Source organism: Carcharodon carcharias, chromosome 20 (assembly GCF_017639515.1).
Source record: "Carcharodon carcharias isolate sCarCar2 chromosome 20, sCarCar2.pri, whole genome shotgun sequence".
In the NCBI taxonomy this organism is placed as follows: Eukaryota; Metazoa; Chordata; class Chondrichthyes; order Lamniformes; family Lamnidae; genus Carcharodon; species Carcharodon carcharias.
The window spans coordinates 33,567,795-33,593,424 of record NC_054486.1 but is presented as its reverse complement, the minus strand read 5'-3'; the positions used below and the strand labels follow the sequence as shown (position 1 = coordinate 33,593,424).

Here is a 25,630-nt window from a genome sequence, read left to right as displayed (position 1 = left end):
GCTGCGAGAAACTGGGCAGAGATGAAGTGGTCCCCCAATAACAAGAACCTGGATGGACTGTTATTACTACGTGATGGGGGCTGGAAATTGATTTGGGAGAGTCGGAGGGTGGCGGGTGGCTCTCCAATAGAGCTTCTCATCACTAAAAACAGTCATTTGAACCATGTGTTCAGGTTTTCTCACCCAGCCGAACTTCTCCACGTGCTTCTCTAAGTTAACTTGCCAGTCTGATGGTCAGCAGATAACTGAGCACATGCAGACTGCTGTTGCATATCTACTCCCACAACTGGACATGTCTCTCTCTTTCTGCATGCTCACTTGCTTTCCCATTTTTTTTCTACCCGCACTCTCCCTCTCCTCCCCTCTACCCTCTATCCCCTCCATTCTTTCCTGTACACCCCCCTCGCTGCCTAGTTTTTCACTGTCCCTTCGCCTCTTCCCTGCATCCTCCTCTTTCCTCTTCCCCCATACTACCCTATATTGTTCCCAGATCCCTGAATATTTTCTGATTCCCACTTTGTGGGAGAGAGTTGGAAGACCACCCTGGTTTTGACGTTTGAGTATGCTGTACCTGGTCACCAGTCAAGATTTTATAATGTGGTTCTTTTTCCAGGTTTGGGATTGAGATGGTTCCCTCTGTGCAGACTGGTCTGGAATCTCTGGAGCTGGGTGAGGACAAAAACTTATCCTCTCTGGAAGGTTTTCAGTGGGAAGGGATCTCCATCACTCCAGCCGGAACCATCCGGAAGCGCAGCCTCTCTGAAAGCAGCGTGGTCACGGACAGACGGTCAATTTACAGCCTGTTTGGTGATGAGGTGAAAGATTCGGAGGGGTGCAAAGCCAATGAATGTGCTCCTAGCATTCCAAGTAGCCGACTACCTCCAATACCTCCAGGACCAAACTCATCAGCTTCCCAGGAGAAACAAGCCACAGGTGACAGCCCTGCCTTCCCCAAGGCACTCCAGTTTGGCAGCAGTGGTGACAGCTCACTGCCTGACACCAGCTCCTCAACCCAGGGTCTTCCCCCTGTGAAGACTGAACAGGACTCAAACACGCTCCTTGCATTTGAGAGCATTTCCACGGTAAACAGCGGGCCAGGAAAGAAATGTCTTGGTCTCACGAGTGATGGCTCCTGTGGGCAAAGCATTCTTGAGGCAGATGGGGAGTCCAAGGTGTTCACCCAGCCGAGTTCTTTAAGTACAGTGCAAGGACCGAATGCAGCAGATGGTGCAACTGATAGCAGCTACACATCTGGGGGTGAACTCAATGATGCTCAGGCCCTGGGGAAGAAAAGAAGAGCGACAACCGTAAGTGACGAATTCAATGCTGCATCGCTACATTAGGTAGAATTACATTGAGTGTATGGCACAGAAGCAAGGTTGTTCAATACAACTGGTCTATGCTAGTGTTTACACTCCACATGAGCCTCCTGCCACCCCTCATTTCACCCTATCAGTAAGCTTGTTGTTTTCTGCATGTGTTTATGTTTATCTAACTCCCCCTTGAGTCTATGCTCTTCGCTCCTACTCCACATGGTCATGAGTTCCACATTCTGACCACTCTCTGGGCAAAGATGTTTATCTTGAGTCCCTTATTGATTTTATTGATGTTAAATCCCTATTGGATATTCCCATTTTAAACATCCATCTTCTTGCTCTTCCCACTTTATTACACTACCGGCTCACACCATGAGGTGCACACACCTTGAGGAAAAGAGAGGGTTGCAATGGTGCAACCATTCTCCATAACCACTGTCATCTACTTAGATTATGTCATTTGACTATAAACTGGTCTTGAACTAATAATGCAGCAAATGAGATGTCAAATCCCATTCATGTGTATAATTGATATTGGCAACATGGTGTATAGGATGATGGGTTGAATGGGCTCCATGTGATTTTTTTTCTGCTTGTGTAGGATGCTTTATCTCCAGAGGTCCCTTGTTTGGAAAGGAAGAATAAGAGAAGGAAACTCAAAAGCAAAAGAGGTAAGTAAATTGCTATTTTGGATTGCTTATGATTGGAATGTGCAGGTTCAAATCTGGTGATTCGGCTTTAATAGCCCCAGTACACTCAATTCCTCAATTATTTGGCCAACTAATTCTGTGATGTCATTGTGCTGAGTTCTCCTCTTTCCCCCAGTTTGAGCTGTTAATGGGGAGATTTCTTCCCCACTACCCCAACCCCTGCCTACCCCAGTTGAGAATTAATGGTGAGCACCCTCCAAGTTTTGTTTACGTTTCTGTTCAGTCCACAAACGTGACTATGAACTTGTGCTGACTTGCTATTTTACTTCTCCATACCGCTCTGACTTCTCTGGCAGCCTCCTACACTGTTGCATATTGAATCACAGATTCACAATTTTAATGGCATGGAAGAAGGCCATTTGACCCATCGAATCTGCACCAGCTTTCCAAATGAGCATTCTGACTTTATACCATTGCCCTGCCTTTTCCCCATGCCCCTGCACATTGTTTCTATTCAAATAATCATCTAATGCCCTCTTGAATGCCTCGATTTAACCTGCCTCCTCCACACTGCCAGGCAGTGCATTCCAAACCCAAACCATTCGTTGTGAAAATGTTTTTTCTCACGTACATTTGCACGTTTTGAAAATCACTTTAAATCTGTGTCCTCTCTTTCTTGATCCTTTCACGAGCAGGAAGAGCTTCTCCCTATCTGTTCTGTCTAGTCCCCTCATGATTTTGAATATCTCTATCATATCTCCTCTTAGCCGCCTCCTCTCTAAGGAGAACAGCCCCAACCTCTCCAATCTATCTTCGTAACTGAAGTTTCTCATCCCTGGAGTCATTCTTGTAAACCTCTTCTGCACTCTCTCCAATGCGTTCACATCCCTCCTATAATGTGGCACCCAGAACTGTACACAATACTCCAGCTGAGGTCTATTGAGTGTCTTATATAAATTCAGCATAACCTCCTTGCTCTCGTACTCTATGCCCCTGTTAATAAAGCCCAGGATACTGCTCTCCCCACCTGTCCTTTCACCTTCAAGGACCTATAAACATATACACCCAGGTCTTTCTGCCCTTGCACCTCCTTCAAAATTTCAACCCTTATTTTATACTGTCTGTCCATGTTCTTCCTATCAAAATGCATCACCTCACACTTGTCCGCATTGAACTTCATCTGCCACCTATCTGCCCACTCCACTAATTTGTCTATGTCCTTTTGAAGTTCTACACTCTCCTCCTTGTAGTTTACAACACGCCCAAGCTTCATATCACCTTCAAATTTTGAAATTGTCCCCTGCACACCAATCCCTGGGGAACTGTACTACAAATCTTCCTGCAGCCTGAAAAATATCCATTAACCATTACTCTCTGCTTCCTATTTTTCAGCCAACTTTGTATCCACGTTGCTACTGTCCCTTTTATTCTTTGAGCAATAACCTTTCTCTCAAGTCTGTTGTGTGGCATTGTATCAAATGCCTTTTGAAAGTCCATGTACACCACATGAACAGCATTACCCTCATCGACCTTTTCTGTTACCTCTTCAAAAAACTCCATGTTGATTAAACACGGTTTACCCTTTAGAAACCCATGCTGGCTCTTTCTTATCAGTTTATATTTTTCCATGTCACTGCTATTTCTATTCCAAATAATCCCGAAGCTCCACAGAAACTCCCGGAACAGCACATCACCTTTCAATTAGGAACTTTTGCAGCTTTCTGGACTCGATACGGATTTCAGATCATAATGTCTGCTCCTTTCTTTTTGGATAGTGGTTTTACTGTTAACGTTTAAACCTCCTCAAGACCCATCTTTTGTTTCTTTGTTTGTTGCGTGACCATCCCCTTTGCCTTGCACCATCATCTGCCTGTCATTCAAACTCTTCTGCCTTCCACCCTATCACAGAACTTCCCTTTTGGCCTTTGCCTGCCGCCACCCCACCCCTGGCCTTCCTCCCACCCACCCCAACAAATCCTTCCCAGAACCCCTGAACTCCCCCTTCTCTGAACTTGCTTAAAACCTGTTCCATCTCTAACTTTTTCCAGTTCAGCCAAAACCGAAAATGATAACCTGTTTCTCTCTTTACAGGCACTATCTGACCTGCTGAGTATTTCCAGCATTTGGTCTCTTTATTTCAGATTTCCGGCCTCTGCAGTATTTTGATTTTGTACTGATGGCCCATGCAGATCGCTGTCTGTTGGGCAATAGACAGCGGGTCAGCATATGAAAGCAAAATGAAAGGCTCGCAATTCAGATAGAAATTGAATTTTACGGTACACAAGGAGACTGTTCGATCCATCATGCCTCTACCCTCTCTTTGAAAAAGCTATCCCGTCAGTCCCATTCCCACACTGACTCACCACCCAATTAACAAAGATGAAGCAGTTGGGTTCCAATATCCTAAGTTGTTCATAAAGATTTACACTGCATTTGAAGATGGCACAATTTCATGTTACCCCGTCTATCGAAGCCAGGCAAATGACTCAGATGTTTTACGTTCAATGTGCAATCATGTTATCACCTGTGCTGCTCTCAGTAAAGTATGTGCCTTGTTAAAGTGGGTCAGGACCCAACATGTCGATCATCTGATTCCAGAAAGGTGCCAGGTGGACCAGTTGTTGAACATTTCGCTGCGGGAGGACGAGTTGAACAAGACATTGCAAGGGTTGGATGGTAACCTGCTGCAGGCACGTGCTGCACTTCAAGCCGCTTACATTGAGGTTCAAAAGCTGTTGGTTCTCAAACAACAGGTACTTTTGGAATGATGCTACTGCTGTATTGGAAGAAAAGTGGTTTCTCGGTTAAACCAATGAGCGGGATGTGCATATCAAGGCCAAAGATGTATCAGTGGGATATAGTATTTGAGAATACATATGTGGGGGATTTTGCTTGATAGCAGGTACAGTGGAATTTGATGCTTGATAGCAAGTACAGTGGGATTTGATGCTTGATAGCAGCCTTGTGTTCATCCCCCATACCCTCTGATGCTCAGACTCTGGCCAATTGTGTGTTGACTCCTCCCTTACATTTACCCCACTAACATCCATCTCAGCCTTATCCTTTGAGCTCCCTGCCTAAATCCTTCCTCTTCTGCATGCCTAGTTACTGACAGCCCATGCTCAGTCTGGGCTACACACAACTCTAGTTCACACTGCATAATCAAGTTTACAGCCCTTCTGAAGTGGCAGTTAGTAACCACATGCTGAGATTGAATTTTTTTTAAAATCTGGTCAAGTTTAAAATCCTGAACTATTTGGTGTCCGCTCCTAGGTTTTGATCCTTTATTCCTTTAAAAATATATAAATTATATGTTAATTTAAAATAAATAAATTGTATGGGATGATGATGCTCCTGCTGTATTGGAACAAAAGTGGTTTCTCAGTTAAACCAATGAGCAGGAGGTGATATCAAGACCTAAGTGGTATCAATGGATATAGTATCTGATAATACATATGTGGGGGAGTTGATGCTTGATAGCAGGTAGTGTGGGATTTGATGCTTGATAGCAAGTACAGTTGATAGGTACAGTGGGATTTGACGCTTGATGGCAGGTACAGTGGGATTTGACGCTTGATGGCAGGTACAGTGGGATTTGACACGTGATGGCAGGTACAGTGGGATTTGACATGATGGGTACAGTGGGATTTGACGCTTGAAAGCAGGTATGGTAGGATTTGACGCTTGAAAGCAGGTATGGTGGGATTTGATGCTTGATAGCATCCCCCATACCCTAAAAATTTAAATACATAAATGTGGTTGACTCTCAGCTCCCCTCTGAAATGGCCTAGCAAGCTACTAGTTTGAGGGCAATTGGGGATGGGCAGCAAACGCTGACTGACCTTGCCATTGAGGCCCATATCCCATGAAAAAATAAAGAAAAACAATACTTCAGAATGGTAAGTTCTTGAGAGAGCTTTCTGTGTTCACACCACTAGATGTTGCTTTTCTCATTGCACCCTTTTTTGTCTTCTGCACAGATTACCCTGGAGATGAGCACACTGAGGAGCAAAAGAATCGAAATCCTTCAGGGGCTCCAAGGTGTGTCTCAAAGATTCTGTCAGTCAGAAGGTTGTGGGTTTAAGGTCCATAATCCAGGCTGATGCTCCCAGTCCAGTATTGCTCAGAGTTCCATCCCCAAGACAGTTCTGACTCTGGGTTGGATCAGGCGAGATGGCTGGTTAAGAGAGGGTTGGTGGGGGGGGGGTTGCTGTTTGGTGATGAGCTAGGTGGGGTGTGAGGGGGCTGGAGCTGATTTAGGGGCAGGCCCTGTGGGGAAGTGGTGGGTGTGGGCTGGTTAGGGGAGGGCCAGGCAGGGTGGGTGGGTGGGTATGGTTAGGGGAGGGCCAGATGGGGAGGGGGTGGTGGGGGTATGGTTATGGGAGGGGGGTGCTTAGTGAAGGGCCAGGACAGGGGTGGGAGAGAGGTGTGGCTGGCTGGGGGAGGGCCAGACTCGGGAGAGGAGGGGTGGTGGAGGCGGTGTAGCTGGTTTGGGGAGGGCCAGGCTGGGAGTGGGGTGTGGGGCTGGTTAGACGAGGGTCAGGTGGGGCTGGTAGTGGGGGGGCAGGGGGTAGGGGCTGGCTGGCTGGCTAGGGGAGGGCCAGGCAGCAGCAAGGGGTGAGGGGCTGATTAGGGGAGGTCTAGACAGGTGGCTGGTGTCTGTCGGGAGGTGTGGGGGAGGGTGGGGTGAGCCGGGTGGCCAGGATTGTTGTTCGAGATACTTCTACCTGATTTCATTGAAGTTACTGTATCCTGTTTCTCTGAACTGTACAAACCACATTGGTGCATTTTTAACTGAATTCTTGTCTTACGCAGAATCCTATGATCCTACTGGGGAACGACTGCCAGCCAGCCCAGCAACAGAAAGCAGTACCAGCAAGCTGCATGGTGGCGTGACTGAACTCAACTTCCAGGCCCCATTTTCCTCACCCTTACTGAATAACTCATCTCCCAGCCCCAGCTGCATCTCCCAGCCACACACTAACATCGAAATATCCTCTGCTTTCCGGACTCCTGTGGAGAATACCCTTCCTGCCATGCCGGACACCTCCATTAAACAGGAGCCTATCTCTCCAAAAAGTACAGAGGAGAATGTAAAAGACTCCTGGGTGCCAAGTGACAGCCTTCATTCCACCTCTCTGCAGACGGCACTCCCAGGAGCCCAGATCAAAGGTATGTTGCTGATGGAGATAAAAGAATTGATGCAGCACCTTCCAGACACCCAGGCATTGCATCTGTCACGTGGCCGGCATTGCAAAGCCATTTAAATACTTAGTGTGCTCACTGCAATGTGGGAAACATGGCAGTTAGTTTGTGCACAGAAAGGCAGAGGAAACGGGGGCTAGCAGCAAATAGGGCCATAGTACAAAAAAAAATGTGTGAAAAGGCAAGTCTAAAGGCATTGTAACTGAATGCACGGAGCATTTGCAATAAGGCAGATGAATTAATAGCGCAAATAGATGTAAACGGCTATGATATGATTGTGATTACAGAGACATGGCTGCAGGATGACCAAGGCTGGGAACTGAATATCCAAGGGCATTTGATATTTAGGATGGACAGGCAAAAAAGAAAAGGAGGTGGCATGGCATCGTTAGTTGAGGATGAAATCAGTGCAATAGTGAGAGAGGATATTGGCTCAAAAAATCTAGATATAGAATCAGTTTGGGTGGAGCTAAGAAGCAACAAGGGGTGGAAAACATCAGTGGGAGTTGTCTATAGGTCTCCAAGCAATAGTGGTAAGATAGGGACAGTATTAAACAGGAGATTAGAAATTATTACTGCTGCAGTAATGATGGGTGACTTTAATCTACATGTAGACCGGGCAAACCAAATTAGCAATAATACTGTAGCAGATAAATTCCTAGGGTGTTATGAGATGGGTTTTTTTAGATCAGCACATCGAGGACCCAACTAGGGAACAGGCTATCCTAGATTACATTTTGTGTAATGCGAAGGGGTTAATTAATAATCTTATTGTGCGGGGACCTATAGGGAACAGTGACCATAACATGATAGAATTCTTCCTTAGATTGGTAAGTGAAGTAGTCCAATCAGAAACTAGGGTCGTAAATCTAAACAAAGGAACTACAAAGGCATGAGGCGTGAGTTGGTTAAGATGGATTGGAGAACTTCATTAAAAGGCGTGACGGTGGATAGGCAATGGTTAAGATTTAAGGCACAAATGTATGCATTGCAACAGTTAATATATTCCTTTCTGGTGCAAAGACACAACAGGAAAAGTAGCTTAACCATGGCTAACAAAAGAAATTAAGGATAATATTAGATCTATAGAGGAGTCACACAAAGTTGCTAGAAAAAGTAGCAAGCCTGAGGATTGGGAGCAGTTAAGAATTCTGCAAAGGAGGATCAAGAGATTAAGAGGGGGAAAAATAGAGTAAACTTGCAAGGAACATAAAAGAGGACTGTAAAAGCTTGTATATAAGTAAGAAGAAAAAGATTGGTGAAGACAAACATAGGTCCCTTGCAGTCCGAAATGGGAGAATTTATAATAGAGAACAAGGAAATGACAGAGCAATTGAACAACCACTTTAGTTCTGTCTTCACAGAGGAAGACACAAATAACTTTACAGTTATTGTTAGTATTACTAAAAAGAAACAGTGCTGGAGAATTAATGGGACTGAAAGTTGATAAATCCCAGGGCCCAATAATCTACATCCCAGGGTAGTAAAGGAGGTGGTCATGGAAATAATGGATGCGTTGGTTGTCATCTTCCAAAATTCTGTAGATTCTGGAATAGTACCAGCAGATTGGAGGGTGGCAAATGTAACCCTACATTACAGACCGGTTAGCCTAACATCAGTGGTAGGGAAAATGCTAGAGTCTATTATAAAGGATGTGATAACAGGACACTTGGAAAATATCAATCAGATTAGACAAAGTCAACATGTATTTATGAAAGTGAAATCATGTTTGACAAACCTACTAGAGCTTTTTTGAAGATGCAACCAGCTAAATAGATAAGGGAGAACCAGTGGATGTGGCGTATTTGGATTTTCAGAAAGTTTTTTTATAAAGTCCCATATAAGAGGTTAATGTGTAAAATTAAAGCCCTTGGAATTGGGAGTAATATATTGGCATGGATTGAGAATTGCGTAGCAGACAGGAAACAGAGTAGGAATAAATGGGTCCTTTTTGGAGTGGCAGGCGGTGACTAGTGGGATACTACAGGAGTCAGTGCTTGGGCCCCAGCTATTCACAATATATATCAATGATTTGGGTGAGGGAACCAAATGTAATATTTCCAAGTTTTCTGATGATACAAAACTAGGTGGAAATGTGAGTGGTGAGGAAGATGCTAAGAGCCTTGAAGGCAATTTACACACGTTGACTGAGTGGGCAAAAATAAGACAGATGCAGTATGACGTGGATAAGCGTGAAGTTATCCACCTTGGTAGGATAAACAGAGTGGCAGAATATTATTTAAATGGTGATAGATTGGGAAATGTTAATGTACAAAGGGACCTGGGTGTCCTTGTACACCAATCACTGAAAGCATAAATGCAGGTGCAGCAAGCAGTTCAGAAGGCAAATGGTATGTTGGCCTTCATTTCAAGAGGATTTGAGTACAGGAGCAAGGGTGTCTTACTGCAGTTGTACAGGGCCTTGATGAGACCACACCTGGAGTATTGTGTGCAGTTTTGGTTTCCTTACCTAAGAAAGGATATACTTTCAGTAGAGGAAGTGCAGCGAACATTCACCAGACTGATTCCTGGGATGGCAGGATTGTTTTATGAAGAAAGATTGGGCTGACTAGGCCTGTATTCACTGGAGTTTAGAAGAATGAGAGGGAATCTCATTGAAACATATAAAATTCTGACAGGGCTGGACAGACTGGATGCAGGGATGATGGAGGGGGGTCTAGAACAAGGGGTCACAATCTCAAGATACGGAGTAGGCCATTTAGGACTGAGATGAAGAGAAACCTCTTCACTCAGAGGGTGGTGAACCAATGGAATTCTCTACCGCAGAGGCCAAGTCACTGAATATATTTAAGAATGAAATAAATTTCTGGAGTCTAAAGGCATCAAGGGGTATGGGGAGAGAGCAGGATTATGGCGTTGAGATTGAGGATCAGCCATGATCATACTGAATGGCAGAGCCAGGCTCGAATAATCTACTCCTATTTTCTATGTTTCCACCAATAACAATTAGATAACTGAACAGATAACCTGTTTGTGATATTGCTTGCAAGATAAATATTGGCCAGGACATTGGCAAAAACTACCCCTTCTCTTTTGTGAAATAGTGCTGTAGGATCTTTTTCAGCCACTTGAGAGGGCAGGCAGACCTCTGTATAATGTCCCTGATTTCCATTATTCCACCAATGGCGGCCATGTTTCCATCTGCCCAAGGTTCTGGAATCCTTTCCCTAAGTGTCTCCCCCTCCCTCCTACTTGAAGATGCTCCTTTGAAACCTACCTTTTTGACCAAGTTTTTGGTCACATGTCCTAATATTTCCTAGTGTGATTTGGCATCAGCGTTTGTCTGGTAATGCTCCTGTGAAACACCTCCAGGTAGCAAGATCTGTGCTTGCCTGAAGTAAACTCCCCAGCCCCATATTCAGGGCCATCTCCTTGATCTTGCCATCTTATGTGGTCTCATGACACCCATTGCATCATTCGCAGATAAGACCATCTCTGGTCACTTTTGTACTGCTCTCCACTCATCCCCCTTTTCAGCCCCCAGCCATACCTCCTGTCCCTGGAAAAAAACTATCCCCCAGACTACTTGCAACTGTATTTTCAAATTCCCAACCACCTAACCTTTGGTTCTCTGTTTGCTGCGACATTTCTGCAGCTACTTATTTGCTTAACTGCACCTCACCTCTAATTTTGATGCCGTGGTCTCAAATTAAACCATTACTCATTCTCACCCTGGCCACTTCCTCTAGTCCACCCCTCATCTTCACTTCTTAAGTCAATGGGAAGCAGATTTGAAAGATTATGGCAGTGACTGGCTTAGTCATCCATTACCAGTTCTGACTGGACCACATAAAGCACTATTGGATCCTGCTTCCATCTGCTGAGACTGCTCACTATTCCAGGATCATCCTGAAATGCAAAGGTAACCCCCAGCTTCTTTTCTCTACTGCAAACTATGTCCTTAAATCCCTCTCCCCTGTCTTTTCCACCCTCGCTTCCAACAATATGCGTGTCGAGCTATGGACTTCTTTGCCATTACGATTGAGACCATCACATCCCTTGCTTCCACTAACCCACTGAGCCAAACTTCCTTAAAATTTTCCCCCTTCTCTAGCTGCTTATCTTTCTCTAGCTTCTCTTCTATCTTCCCTCGAGCCGTTTTCAGTCTTGTCCATGAAACCCACCTCCTGCTCCCTTGTCTCTATTTTTACTAAACCATTGACCAACCAATTCGCCCCCGACCCAGGTCCACATATTAGCTGATAGTGCTGATGGTTCTCTATCTTCAGGTGTTCCTCTCTTCATTACCCCCGCTGTCATTACCCCCTCTTCAAAAGACCAACTCAGCATCCTTGGAAACTACTGTTCCATTGCAACCTCCCTTTCCTCTCCAAAGTCCTTGAATGTGTTTTCACCTCTTAAATCTGTGTCCCTCTTTCCTGGAACTCCCATGTTTGAATCCCTCAAATCAGGTTTCTTCCTCTGCCACAGTACCAAAATGGTTCTTATCGAAGTCATAAGTAACATCCCACGTGACTATGACAAAGGTAAACTATCTCTCCTCATCCTTCTCATACTGTGTTCAGCCCTTCTTCTCTTCCTGCTCCCACACTGTTACCTCTGTCCTTGGCAGGAAGAGAAGACATTAAAGAATCTGTCCTTGGCCCCCTCCTGTTTCTCAACCGTGTGCTGCCCTTGAGTACATTGACAACGCCGAGCTCCATCTCAATGCTACCTCTCTCTCAACTTTGTTGCTAAACTAACAGACTACTTATCTGACATCATGTACTGGATGTGCAGGAATTGCCTACAATCAAATATTTGGAAGACTGAGGACAGCGTTTTCTATTCCTGCTCCAAACTCTGCTCTCAGCTACTGACTTCATCCCTGTGCCTGACAGTTGCCTGAGATTGAGCCAGACTATTTGCAACCTTTGTGTCACATTTGACCCCGAAATGAGCTTCCGACCACACATCGTGCCATCACAAAGGTTGCCTTTTTCCACCATCTTAACATCGCCCGACTTCACTCCTCCTCCTCCTCTTATCTGCTGCTGAAATTCTAATTCAACTGCCATTCGTGCTTTTACCTTCAGACTTGACAATTCCACCACACTCCTGGCCGGTCTCCCACATCCTCCTACCTTCTTGAGGTCATCCAAAACTCTGAAACCCATATGTTAACTCACAGCAAGCCCCATTCCCCTATCACTACTGTGCTTGCTGACCTACCTTGACACCAGCTCAAGCAGCATCTTGATTTTAAAATTCTTATCCTTGTTTTCAAATCTCTCTATGGCCCTGCCCCTCCCTTTACCTGTAATCCTGTAATCTCTTCCAGCTGCACAACCTTCCAAGATATCTACTTCTGGCCTCGAGCATTCTCTATTTTAATTGCCCTGCCATTACTGACTGTGCCTTCATTTACCTGGGACCTAACCATAACCTTCCTGCCGTTGTATCTTGTTTTCCTTTTTTAAGACAAAATTTTAAACCTACCTGTTTGACCAAGCCTTTGGTCATTGACATAATATCTCCTAATGTGGCTTTGTGTCATAATTTGTTTTATAATCCTCTTTTGCAGTGCCTTGTAGTGTTTTATAAGTTGCAGGTAATTCCCACTTTTCTGGCCAATATTTATCACTCAGCCAACACCACTACAATATTATTCTGGTCGTTGTCGCATTGTTGTTTGTGAGAATTCCTGTGTGCAATTTTGTTGAGCAATCTTTACAGTACAGAGTGACAAACAACCAAGTATCATTGGCTGTAAAGTGCTTTGGGATGTCCTGATGTTGTGGAAGGCACAGTATAAATGCAAGTTGCTCTTTGATGATCTCTTACATTTGGCTTGTTTTGACTAATGGATGCATCCTTCGTTTCCTGTAGGTGAAATCAGTTCCAAAGGGTTCCCAATCATCACATTACCGTTGTCTCTCCAGCACTTGACTGAGGGCCTCACATCACTGGACCCTGGGGGGACAGGTATGGCTACATCAGACCACATCAGAGATGGGCCTGAGGAAGCTCTCGACAGCAGTCCCCCAGCATTCAGTCTGCGATCAGGAGGCGAGACTGGGATGCCCCAGCAGAGAAAGTTATTTGCTGTGCCAGAAAAACCTGACCCACTGCCAGCCAGCAGATGGCAGAAGGATTCAATATTTCCTGAGAAGGAGCGTAAGAGCTGGGTGAGCGAGCAGGTGGTTGAATCATCCTTGACACCCTCGGAGAGCAAAGGCATTAAGAAGAAGAAGAAGTTCAGGAAGAAGAAGGCTCCCCGGGTGGAGCAAGCAGGCGAGAACAGTGACACAGAGCAAGACAATGAGCACATCCGGCCCGCTCGCAAGCTGAAAAACAAAAGGGTACCCAAGGGAAAGGTTACGACCTCAACCCACCCAGGGTCCGAGGGCACCCCAGCACCCAAGGAAAAAGGCAGACCTAAAGGGGAGAGTGAAATGGGAAGTGCCTGTACAGACAGTGATTTCTCTGTGGAGCTGGTGGAAGTCACCAAACCCCTGTTAGAGGTGGTTGCCATCGAATCTGTAGAATCAGCTGATGAGCAGCCTGACAGCCCATCCAAGAGAGAGCAGCTGATCCCAAATCAATGCACCATTGACCCACCCAAAGCAGGTTATAATGAGGTGACTTCAACCAGTGAGATGGGGACAAACTGTGCCAACAATATCACCAAGAGGTGAGACTCATTGTGGTTTGAAGGGTGGGTCTGTCAATCCCACAGTTTGATAATTCTTATCTTTGTGTTCTTCACAGAAAGTTAGTATGCAGGTACAGCAAGTGATTAGGAAGACGAATGAAATGTTGTCGTGTATTGCAAGGGGAATGGAATATAAAAGTAGGGATGTTTTGATACAATTGTAAGGGGTATTAATGAGACCACTTCTTGAGTACTGTGTACAGTTTTGTACCCTGTATTTAAGAAAGGATATAAATGAGTTAGAAGCAGTTCAGAGGGTTCACTCCACTGATACCTGAAATGGGGGTATTATCTAATGAGGAAAGGTTGGACAAGTTGGGTCTCCGTTGAAGTTTAGAAGAATGACAGGCAATCTTATTGGAATCTATAAGATCCTGAGAGGACTTGACAGAGCAGATGCTGAAAGATGGTTCCCCTTGTGGGAGAGGTTAGAATGAGGGCACACAGTTTAAAAATAAGGGGTCTCCCATTTAAAACAGATGGGAGAAATATTTTCTGAGTGTCGTGAATCTTAACTCTATTCCCGGAGAGTGATGGAGTCAGGGGTCATTGAATATTTTTAAGGCAGAGGTAGATAGATTCCTGACTAACAAGGGAGTCAAAGGTTATCAAGGGTGGTAGAATGTGGAATTAAGACCACAATCAGATCAGCCATGATATTGACTGGCGGAGAAGACTTAGGGGACCTGATGGCCTACCCCGGCTCCAGATGCATATGTTATAACACCTAAACTTGAAAGACTGCAACTCTAACGGTGCTTTCCTCAGTACTGCACTGGAATGTTCATGTGGATTATGTGCTCAAGCCTCTGGAATAGGACTTGAAACCACAACCTTCTGACTGAGACAAGAGTATGAGCAGTGAGCCATGGTTAATACTATGTAATACTGTATGAATATGCAGAAAGGATGAGATGAAGACTGTGAGAAGGTCAAGTTGAGCACAAACCCCAGAAAAAGACCTGTAGCCTGCATGGATTATGTCTTATGTTGCATGTTCTGTGTAAAACTGTGTGATAGCATTGTCCTCCAGACCAATGTACCATACTTGTTTTCTGTTTTTGTATAGTGTGGCTGAGACTCAGACTCCTGGGTCGTCATTGAAAGGATCAAGAAACACATCAGGTATCAAACCCAATGTTTAATTTCAGGACCCTCAGATTGTGTTGGGTAATGATGACGTATCCAGTCAATTCAGCCCATGCACATGCACAGATTGGTTTTAGCAAGACTGTAGTTGGACTGGTTACAAAAGCATGAATGCAGAAACTCAAAGATAACAAGTGGATTCCCCGCCCCAACTTTGCCGCCGCCTGCCCCCTGCAGATCTGCCCTTGCCCGCCCCCCGCAGATCTGCCGCCCCCCGCTCCAGCTCTGCCGCCGCCCGCCCCAGCCCCAGCTCTGCCCGCCCCCCACCCACTTTCTCTCTGTCTGACCCTGAAGGTCCAAGGACAGCAAAATTGTTTCCAATGTCAGCAGTTGAAGATTCTTGCAAATTTTAAGACTTTTAAATATAAATAACTGGAAGTTACATATATTAATACACAGAGCCCTGTTCTTTGCAGGCAGTAAGAACATGGACATCATTGCACCTGTTTTAGCTGAACAAAATAAGTAACAGCCATTCACTGGTTCATCCCTCATGTAATGTCTTGACCAATCAGAGTCAAGCTGCCTGGTTTAAATTTCAAACAATGCTTGGCATTTAACTATCAGTCACCATCAACTGATGCATTGTCATGGCATTGCCTGTACCAATAAGAGCCCACTTGCCAACCAGTCAGCATACTCTTCTCCCACAGTATAAATATGTTTTTCCCCTGACATTGGTATTTTCTTGCGAATTGTCCTGATGAGTGCAAGAAGAAAAGCTTCAACAAAAAAGTATTTTTTTCAGCAATATAAAATAACTTTTTAATTGAAACGGACAGATCTGCAATGTGCTGTTTGGTGTTCCCCCGCGTCCTCCACCATGCAACAATTTGGTACAAACCAGTAATCTGCCTTATACATTGCTCACCTGACTGAAACCCAGCCTGTTCCCTTCTGATATTTTTATGGACCACCAGGGCATTTCTGTATTTGATCTTTCTAAATGTCTGGGTCAGGAAGCGGCAGATATAGATTTTCATGTTGGAACGTGCTTACCACTACACAAGTCCGTGGATTGATCATAAAGTGGGAGACTTGAGAATTCAATCATGATGGTTTGAGGTACATCCGTGTGTTGTTTCTCTGTGTAACTGCTGGACGTGCCTTTTCTTAGAGGTGTCCTCAGATGGCATGGAAGAGGAAGATCCTTCCGAGGGAACCTTCGAGGGTCACCGGGCAGCTGTAAATGCCATGCAGATATACAATGGTCAGCTCTACACCTGCTCTGCTGATAAAACTGTCCGTGTCTACAACCTGATGGTAAGAGCCATTCAGTGAAATTCTAGTGGGGCTATCTGTGTTTTGGACTGTAAAGATTGACTAAATAATTCATGTTTTTGTTTAAAAGGTTGGTTGCCATTGTTAAAGGATCTTGTTCCACAGTTTTATGCATTCTCCATGATAACTATATATGATTGCTTTTGGCAGTGGGAAGTAATAGGTTGCTCCTGACTGAGGTTGCAGCTGCCTGAGGGATTTTAGCTACAAGATTAGGTTTGAGAGGCTGGGATTGTTCATCTTGAAGCAGAGAAGATTTGATTGAGGTATACAAGATGGTGACAGGTATGGATAAGGTAAATGAAAAAAAACTTTAGCTGATGGCACAAGGACTAGAGACCAATGGTCAGGTTTTGGGTAAGAGATACAGGGGATTGTGAAGAGCGTTTTTACCCAATGAGTGGTAATGACCTAATTACCTAATGGTAATTCACTGCCTACAAAGGTGATGAAATCAGAGATGATCAATGATTTCAAATGGAAATTGGATGGGGCATTTGAGGGAAAGAAACTTGCAGGGCCAAGGACTTAGAGTGGGGGGAATGGGATTGATTGGATTGCTCTTCAAAGAATTGACATGGACTTGATGGGCTGAATAGCCTCTTTGTGCCGTAACGACTCTGACACTAGACTGAAAATGACTGCAATCAGATTCAACAGTTCCAGTACTGTTCCAATAATGGACTAACCCACTACTTCAAATGGTCCTCCAAGTGTGGCCAATTCACTGTCTTGTGCACATTCTTATGCTCTTTTTTCTTGTGTTCTTTTTTCCTCTAAGGAAGACTTGGCCTTTTTTTAATGTTTGTTTTGTTATGGAATTCAGTTCTGCCAGCCATAACACAGTTCATCTAATCCTGTCTACTGTACAGTTTCATCATCAAAAATAAAATGCAAAAAACGTGAAGACTGTATTGATAACATTAAAAAAATGAATTATGTTTCTATGTGCATTTATGGTTTGAGTCTATCCTGTGTATATCCAAAACTGCTATGGTTGCATAAAAATTCTACAAACATCCTGTGTAGATGGGTATATATTAGGTGCCCTTAACAGCATGGCTTGCTAGACCATTTGAGAGGGCAGTCAAGAGTTAACTGCATTGTTTGTGTACATGTATTTCTACATCTATAATATAGAAAGATGATTTAGATGGTAATGGGAAGTACAATTCCAAAATTTGCAAATGGCATGGAAGTATGTTTTTTGACAAACAACAGTGAAAACTGTAAAAGTCTCCCAGACTAATGGATTGGGCAAATAGAAGTAGATTTTATTTAATGTGAAGTAATACATTTTAGAAGAAAAGCAAAGGAAGTGCTCAATTGGATGACCTGGCTGAGGGGGGGAGATAGTTCAGATACATAATTCCTTGAATGCATGAATGTTGGTAGATAAAAAGGCCAGCAACAATTTAGGTTCCATAAATGTGGCATAGAGTAAAGAAGGGAATGAATTTAGACAAAGTAGTATTGTTGGAGTGCTGAGTTCAATTCAGGGTGCCCCATTACAGACAGGAGATGAAAACCATGGAGAATTTACAGTGTAGATTCACCAGGATAAAGCTAGAGATGGGAAACTGTAGTGAGGAAGAGAGAAATGAGATATAGAGACTGTTACGCTGGAGCAGAGAAAGCAGAGGGAAGATTTCATGGAGGTCTTGAAAATAATGAATGGTGAATATGATGAGGGAAAGACTGTTTTCTGTGGTCATGGAGTGAGTGCCAAGGGGTCATTGCTGGTTAATGAAACCCAAAGTTACCTTAATGTTGAGCACAGACTTTGGGAACTCCAACTCCCAACAGTCTTCAGAGTTTCCATGTATGCACAGACCAGGATCAGGTTGCACATGTGCACAGCTGCTTCTTTAAGTTCTTTGGGCAGAAGACCAGCCCAGCACACCTGTGTATAAAGGAAAAAACGGCACAAAAACCTGAGTCAGGTGACCAGAAGCGGAGTGCTATGAGAGACCAGTATTCCAGGCAGGGAACAGAGAGAGGTTCCAAAAAGGGGAGAGGGGACAGGGAGAGGTCTGAAAAAAAAACTCGCAGGTAGGGGACAGAGAGGGGGCAGAAACAGGTCCCAGTTAAGTTAAGGAAAAAGAGAGGAGCAGGTAAGCAGGCTCCAAACAGGAAAAGGGTGGCAGGGTGCAGGCTTTAAGTGAAGAAAGCAGCCAAAGGTTGGTGACTCCATGCTGTGGGTCTTTGGGGCAAAGGTACTACTTTGAAGCAGTAGCGTTTTACTTGGTGTGGCCAAAGATCTGAAATTGTGCCTGTAATTTGGTGTTTGACGGCATATTCGGGAATTTGGCGGAATGGAATCTCGGAAGGTGAAATTGAAGTCCTGCGAGATGGGCCACTGTTGAGGGTGTCTAAGTTGGAGCGACTTTTGGAGAGAATTCCAAGATGAGATCTTCGAAGGTGAAGATTGGAATCTCCCGAGAGACAGAATTTCAGTGAAATTGGTTGACTCAATGTTACTGACGACTGAATGGGTTTTGAGAAATCCGTGGAATCTGTTTTGGTTGCATTTGGCATTTATTGTGCAGTGTGGTGTGTTCAACCACAGTTGGCTTGTTAATTCATATGTACCTCATATTAACCTTCAATGTTAGCATATAAGGTAGATATTGTAAGTTGTCTTATCTTTCTGACCTTGTATGGTAAAGTTTATTTTTGTTCAAAGCCGTTGGAATCTTGTGGCTTTATTCTGTTAGCATGTGTCTTGAATCTCAAACTTTGTCTACTTTAAAGAAAATGTTATTAGTCCCTAATTGGATCTTACCAAAAACCTAGGAGTCTGGTCAAAGATCATACCAAGTTGTATCATAATTGGATACTCAGTTGTATTCAGGTAGTGGGCATTAACTGGGACTCGTGCTCTTGTAAATAGGAGACACTGGTGTTGGATTTGGAGTTGTATGTTTATAATGTGTTTGTAAATGGAAGCTCAAAGGATGTAAAGATGAGGCTCCTGTTCTATCCTCCACTGCCTAGCTATCTGAAATAGAAGAGTCATGGCTTGGAAGTTATCACAGAGGAGAAGGGATAGTAGAGATTTATTTACACAGAGGATCGTTGGAGCTTGGAATGCTTTTGCCACAGGGACCATTTCATCTGTTAAGGGAAAATTGGATAAATATTTGAGACATCGCATAATCAAGAACTATGGAAAGAATGTGGGCCACTGTGATTGCTCGAACTAAGAACTGGCATAGACATAATTGACCGAATGGCCTGCCTATGCTGTAAACTTTTGACACTCCTGTGGGCTTACTGCAGTGGGAACTGACATTCCAGGCAAGCCTGGAAGCTGATCACAATTCAGAACCTGCCAACGATGCAGTAAGTGTTTTTTTCAGGTTGAGCATTTTACCTTTGAACATTATGAAGGATATAACATGCTTTCACCCTGCCATTTCCTTGTGAATCCTCATTTGCCCCTCCTTCTAAAGACTTTCATACCATTGTGTTTGCACTGTTTCAGAGTCGGAAATGTGTGGGTACTTTCGAGGGTCACAGTACTAAGGTGAACTGTTTACTGGTCATACACCTTCAAGGGAAGACAGCGTGTTTATATACAGGATCCAGTGACCACACTGTGCGCTGCTACGATGTGAAGGTGGGCCATAATAACACATTATGGATACGTTAACCCTGTATCATTAACATCAAAAGGTGACATAGGAAAAGGAGGAAGGCTGTTCATCTCCTCGAGCCTGTTATAATCCAGCATGAAGAGGGTGCCATTTGGGCCCTTATGTGTTCACCTATTCAATTAGCTCATGTTTAATCTGTGCCTAAACTCCCATTTACCTGCTGTAGCTCCATATCCCTTCATGTTGAACAAAAATGTCAATATCAGCTCTGAAATTTTCAGGTGACCCCAACTTCTTTTGGTGGGGGGAGGGGAGCGGTGGTTGTAGGGGCAAGGAGATCCAGATTTCGCTACTCTTTCTCTGAAGAAGTACTTCTTGACATCATCTCTGAATGGCCTAATCCTAATTTTAAGGTTATGCCCTGTTGTTCTGGACTCTCCCACCAGAATGGTTTCTATTCTTAATCATCTTTAATACCCGAATTAGATCACCTCTTAATCTTTACACTCATGGGAATGCAATCATTGTATATGCAAACAGAGGGTTGAATTGGAAATGTAATGTATTCATATTGATTTATTGAAACTTGTGCTCCCAGAGTGAGGCAGGGCCTGCAGCCTCCTCCTGCGCCATGTTGGCAGAAGTAGTACAAGTATCTAGCCTGGTGAACTGCACTGCGTGAGGCTGAAAAGAGATTAGCTGCACAGACCAGGAGGATGAGTCGACTCCACAGTCTACCAGGCAGTGGTTTCAGTGCCCTGCACTGAGCAAGGGTAACCAGCCACCTTCCTGCTACTGAGAGTGGTTATGTGAGGATGTCAGGATCAGGGTGCCCCACACTGTGATTAAAGATCACTGAGTGCCGAGTCTGAGTGGAGGGAGCCATGATGAAATTCATGGACTCTGAGCATGGTGGCTTGGCCGCACTTCTTACATGCCTTTCAGACATATTGGGGTGCAGACTATATCAGATTGATCTGTTGGGGAATGGGGAAGTCCCTTCTTTGCATACTGTTGCTTAGTCTTTAAAGAGAAGCTTGTGTGGAGCTTGCCTGTACTGTAATTGCATGACCTGTAGTCAGATCCTTGTGTGAACACTTTGCTTTCATTTTGAACAGAGCAAGACACACCTGGACAAGTTCACTTTGTCAGACCGGGTTCTGAGCTTGCACAGTCGATGGCGTATCCTATACATTGGGCTGGCTAATGGCACTGTGTTTACCTTCAGCATTAAGGTAAGTACTATTGGTACACTCCCCGCTATATCATCTTCTAGGGTGAGCTCTCCAGTGTATCCTCCTGTCGGGTGCGCTTCCCGGTATATCCTCCTCTGGGTTATTGCCCCCACCCACCCAATGGCATATCCACCTCCCACAATCCACCTCCTTTTTGGGAGCGATGGCTTCCTCCATCCCCAATCCCCAGGTATATCTTCCACTTGGGAGCTGTCCCTCCCGTTTTCCCTCCCCCCGCTCCCCATAGATGATCCTCTTGTGAGTGCTGCCCCCCCAACCACCACCCAATCTTCAGGCATATCCGCCTCTCGGGAGCCCGCCCTCCCGCCGCACCACCACTCCCCCCTCCCCCCTAGTAGATCCTCCTTTTGTGAGTACTGCCCTCCCCCCACCCCACCCCCAGGTATATCCCCCTCCCTGGAGCCCACCCATCCATCCTGGTATATCCTCCTCTCAGGTATGATCCCTGATATATCTCCCTCTAGGGTCCGCTGTGTATCCTCCTCAGAATGATTATTAATGTTCCCTAAGCCTATTCCTGCTTACTCCCACCCTCTAAACTTGAATTCATCCAAAACTCTGCTGCCATGTCATAACATGCACCAAGTCCTGTTTACTCAACACCCCTGTACTCACTAATCTGCATTCACTCTCATTCTGGTAATGACTGCTTTATGATTATTGCCTTTGATTTCAAATCCCTCCGTAGCCTTAACCCTTCCTATCTCTAATTCTAGATCCACAAGCCTCATCTGTGCTCCTAGTCTCTTGTGCATCCCCAATTCTAATCACTCCACCATTGGCTGCCATGCCTTCAACTGCCTAGGTCCAAAGCTCTGAAATTCCCTCCATAAACCTCTCTGACTGTCTACCTTGTTTTCCTCCTCTAAGATGCCCCTTTAAAACTATCTCTTTTGGTCACCTCTCCTAGTATTTCCTTTTTGGCTGGTGTCAGCATCTGCCTGATTATACCAGTGTACTGTGAAGTGCTTGCAGTGCTTTACCATGTTAAAGACCCAAAATGAATATAAGGTTTTGTTGAAGCAGAGTGGAAGAGTAAAAGTGGGTTGGGCTTTGTGGAAGCAAAGAGAAAAAGAGAAGTGCACAAGGCTTTAAACATGCAATCCAGCTCAAATAAAAACAAAATACCGTGGATGCTGGAAATCTGAAGCAAAAACAGAAAATGCTAGAAAAACTCAGCAGGTCTAACAGCACTTGTGGAGAGGAAATAAAACAGTTAACGTTTTGAGTCCTTATGACTCTCTTTCAGAGCTAAAGAGAAGTAAAAATGTAATGAAATTTTTACTGTTTGTGAGTGGAGCAGGTGAAGCGGGATAGAAGGCCAGTGGTAGGTGGAGGCAAAGGAGAGATTGCCAGAGATGTCATGGACCAAAGGATAAAGAGGTGTTAATGATAGTGGTACTGGCTAAAGGAGGTGCTGATGGTGACATTAAGGTCATAGCAGAAATGTGATAATAGCAGAACAAGGGTAAGTACTTTGGAAAGAACAACATGAACAAGTGACAGATGGCTCTAGTGGGGGTGGGGGGAGGGGAAGGGATGGTGGTGGGAAAAAAGATTGTAAATAGGATACAAGGTGGAGATAAAACAATGAATAAAAATGCAAATAAATAAAAATGTGGATAAAAAATAATTTTAAAATTAAAAAATGAAAATGAATATTGTAAAAAGTGGGTGAGGATGATCTGAAGTTGTTGAACTCAATGTTAAGTCCGGAAGGCTGCAAAGTGCCTAATCGGAAGATGAGGTGCTGTTCCTCCAGTTTGTGTTGAGCTTCACTGGAACATTGCAGCAGGCTAAGGATGGACATGTGGGCATGAGAGCAGGGTGGGGTGTTGAAATGGCAAGCAACAGGAAGGTCTGGGTCATGCTTGCAGACAGACTGAAGGTGTTCTGTAAAGCAGTCATCCAGTCTGTGTTTGGTGTCTCCAATGTAGAGTAGACCGCATTGGAAGCAGCGAATACAGTAGACCAAATTGAAGGAGGAGCAAGTGAAGCACTGTTTCACCTGAAAGGAGTGTTTGGGCCCTTGGATGGTGAGGAGGGTGGAGGTAAATGGACAGGTGTTGCACCTTCTGTGAATGCATGGGAACGTGCCGAGGGAGGGAGATGAGGTGTAGGGGGTGATGGAGGAGTGGACCAGGGTGTCCTGGAGGGAACGGTTCCTATGGAATACCGACTGGGGTGAGAAGGGAAGATGTGTTTGTTGATGGCATCATGCTGGAGTTAGCGGAAATGGTAGAGGATGATCCTTTGAATGCGGAGGCTGGTGTGGTGAAAAGTGAGGACAAGGGGTACTCTATCATGGTTTTGGGAGGGAGAGGAAGATGTGAGGGCAGAGGTGCGGGAGATGGGTTGGACACAGTTGGGGGCCCTGTCAGCCACAGTGAGTGGCAAACCTCGGTTAAGGAAGAAGGAAGACATGTCAGAAGCGCCGTTTTTGAAAGTGGCATCATCGGAACAGATGCGATGGAGGCGAAGGAACTGAGATAATGGGTGGAGTATACAGCTTGCCTTTTTGTAATGCCTGAAGTGTTGGTAAACCTTTATGAAATGCTAGTTCAGCCTCAACTGGAGTATCGTATCTAATTCTGGACACCAGGGATGTGAAGGCAGAAAAGACTTACAAGAATGGTCCAAGGATGAGGAACTTCAGTTACATGGATAGATTGGAGAAACGGATTGAAACGGAAAAATGTTTTTATGCAGTGAGTAGTTAGGATCTGGAATGCACCACCTGAGAGGGTTTTAAAAGCAGATTTAATCATGGCTTTCAAAAGGGAATTAGGTATACACCTGAGAATTTTTTGGGACTACAGGAAAAAGACAGGGGAATGAAACTAACAGTTTCTCTTGCAGAGAGCTGGCATGGACATGAAGGACTGAATGGCCTCCTTCTGTGCTGTAACCATTTTATGATGAGGCACAGGCCAGGAACAGAGATTTCACAGGGTGACCAAAGGATTCCTTGCAGACATCGGTATTACAAAGAACAACAGTCAGGAACAGATCCCCTGGTTCATTCTGCCTGTTCCAAAAAATTGTGATGCCTTGTGTATTAAAATAAATACACTTCTCACCCTCATCTGAAACTCTGATTTCAACAACATATATTTAATTAGTAGCTTTGCTGTAGCAAAGTCACCCACCTCGCACCCACCAGAGTGCCTCAGTGGAGAAAGGAGAACCGGCACTGAGTGAGAAGGGCAGGTACCACAATTATTGGATTAAAAAGGGTCTTAGAGGAGAGGGAGGTGAGAAGCGGATGAGGTTTAGGGGGCATTCAAGAATGAGAGATTGAGGTGGTTGAAGCATGGCCCTCAGTGATGGGGCAAAGGAGGAGGGGGCTGTACAAGAGGCAAGAATCAGGGAAATGGTAATTTCCAGGAGTTATGGGGCTGGAGGACGTCACAGAGAAGAGCAAAGGCATGATCATAAAGGGATTGGAACACAAAAATAATAACCTTAAAATCTGAGCTTCAAGTGAGTAAGAACCAATTCGGTCAGGGGTAATATGGTATAGGATATGGACATCAGTATTTTTAATAAGCAAAAATTTATGGACTGTGGGAAGCCAGCCACAAGAACATTGGAGTAATCAAATTTAGAACTAACAATGGCATGGATAAGGGTTTCGGCAGCAGATAAGCTGAGGCAGGATGGAGAGGAGATCAACGTAAACAAAGTTGGTGATGGAGATGATATGGGATCACAAGCTCAGCTTATGGTAAAACCTGACACAGGTCACAAGCAGCCTGACTCAGTCTGGAGACAATGGCTGAGTAGGGAGATTGAGCTAAAAACAAAAAACTGCGGATGCTGGAAATCCAAAACAAAAACAGAAATATCTGGAAAAACTCAGCAGGTCTGGCAGCATCGGCGGAGAAGAGCAAAGTTGAGCTGTTGGCCACAGTATGGAGTTTATGGATGGGGTCATAGTTGATAGCTTCATTCTTCCTACTGGTTGAGTTCATAAGTAGTGGACCATACAGTCCCTTGAGTCTGTTGCACCATTCAATGCAATCATGGCTGATCTTGTGCCTTAACCCTGGTTTCCTATACCCCTTGATTCCCTGGGACACCCAAATCTGCCCCCCTCAGCCTTAAATGTACTCAATGATGGAGTATCTGCAATACTATGGGCAGACAATTCCAAAGATTCACAACCTTTTGAGTCCTAAATGATTGACTCTGTATCTAGAGGCTTTTTCCCTTCAGAATCTTGTATGTTTCAATAAGATTGCCTCTCATTCTTCCAAACTCCAGAGAATATAGACCCAATTGACTCAGCTGACAATCCCCTCGCACCAGGAACCAATCTAGTGAACTTTGGCTGTACTGCCTCCAATACAGGTATATCCTTCCTTAGATATGGAGACCAAAGTTGTACACAGTACTCCAAATGTGGTCTCACTAAACCCCTATACAATTGTAGCAAGACTTCCTTACACATGTAGTTCAATCCTCTTGTAATAAAGGCCAACATGCCACTTGCCTT

General features: G+C 44.5%; 1 protein-coding gene across 1 annotated transcript in view; it reads left to right on the top strand.

Annotated features, from left to right (window-relative positions):
• Positions 1-25,630, top strand: part of znf106a (zinc finger protein 106a) — a 76,249-nt gene that overhangs the window by 33,216 nt on the left and 17,403 nt on the right. Inside the window, exons 6-15 of the mRNA XM_041214408.1 lie at positions 614-1,307; positions 1,918-1,987; positions 4,565-4,719; positions 5,947-6,007; positions 6,782-7,138; positions 13,022-13,826; positions 14,917-14,972; positions 16,114-16,259; positions 19,765-19,899; positions 20,995-21,111. Coding sequence (XP_041070342.1) covers positions 614-1,307; positions 1,918-1,987; positions 4,565-4,719; positions 5,947-6,007; positions 6,782-7,138; positions 13,022-13,826; positions 14,917-14,972; positions 16,114-16,259; positions 19,765-19,899; positions 20,995-21,111 — 2,596 coding nt within the window. The remainder of the gene's footprint in view (positions 1-613; positions 1,308-1,917; positions 1,988-4,564; positions 4,720-5,946; positions 6,008-6,781; positions 7,139-13,021; positions 13,827-14,916; positions 14,973-16,113; positions 16,260-19,764; positions 19,900-20,994; positions 21,112-25,630) is intronic.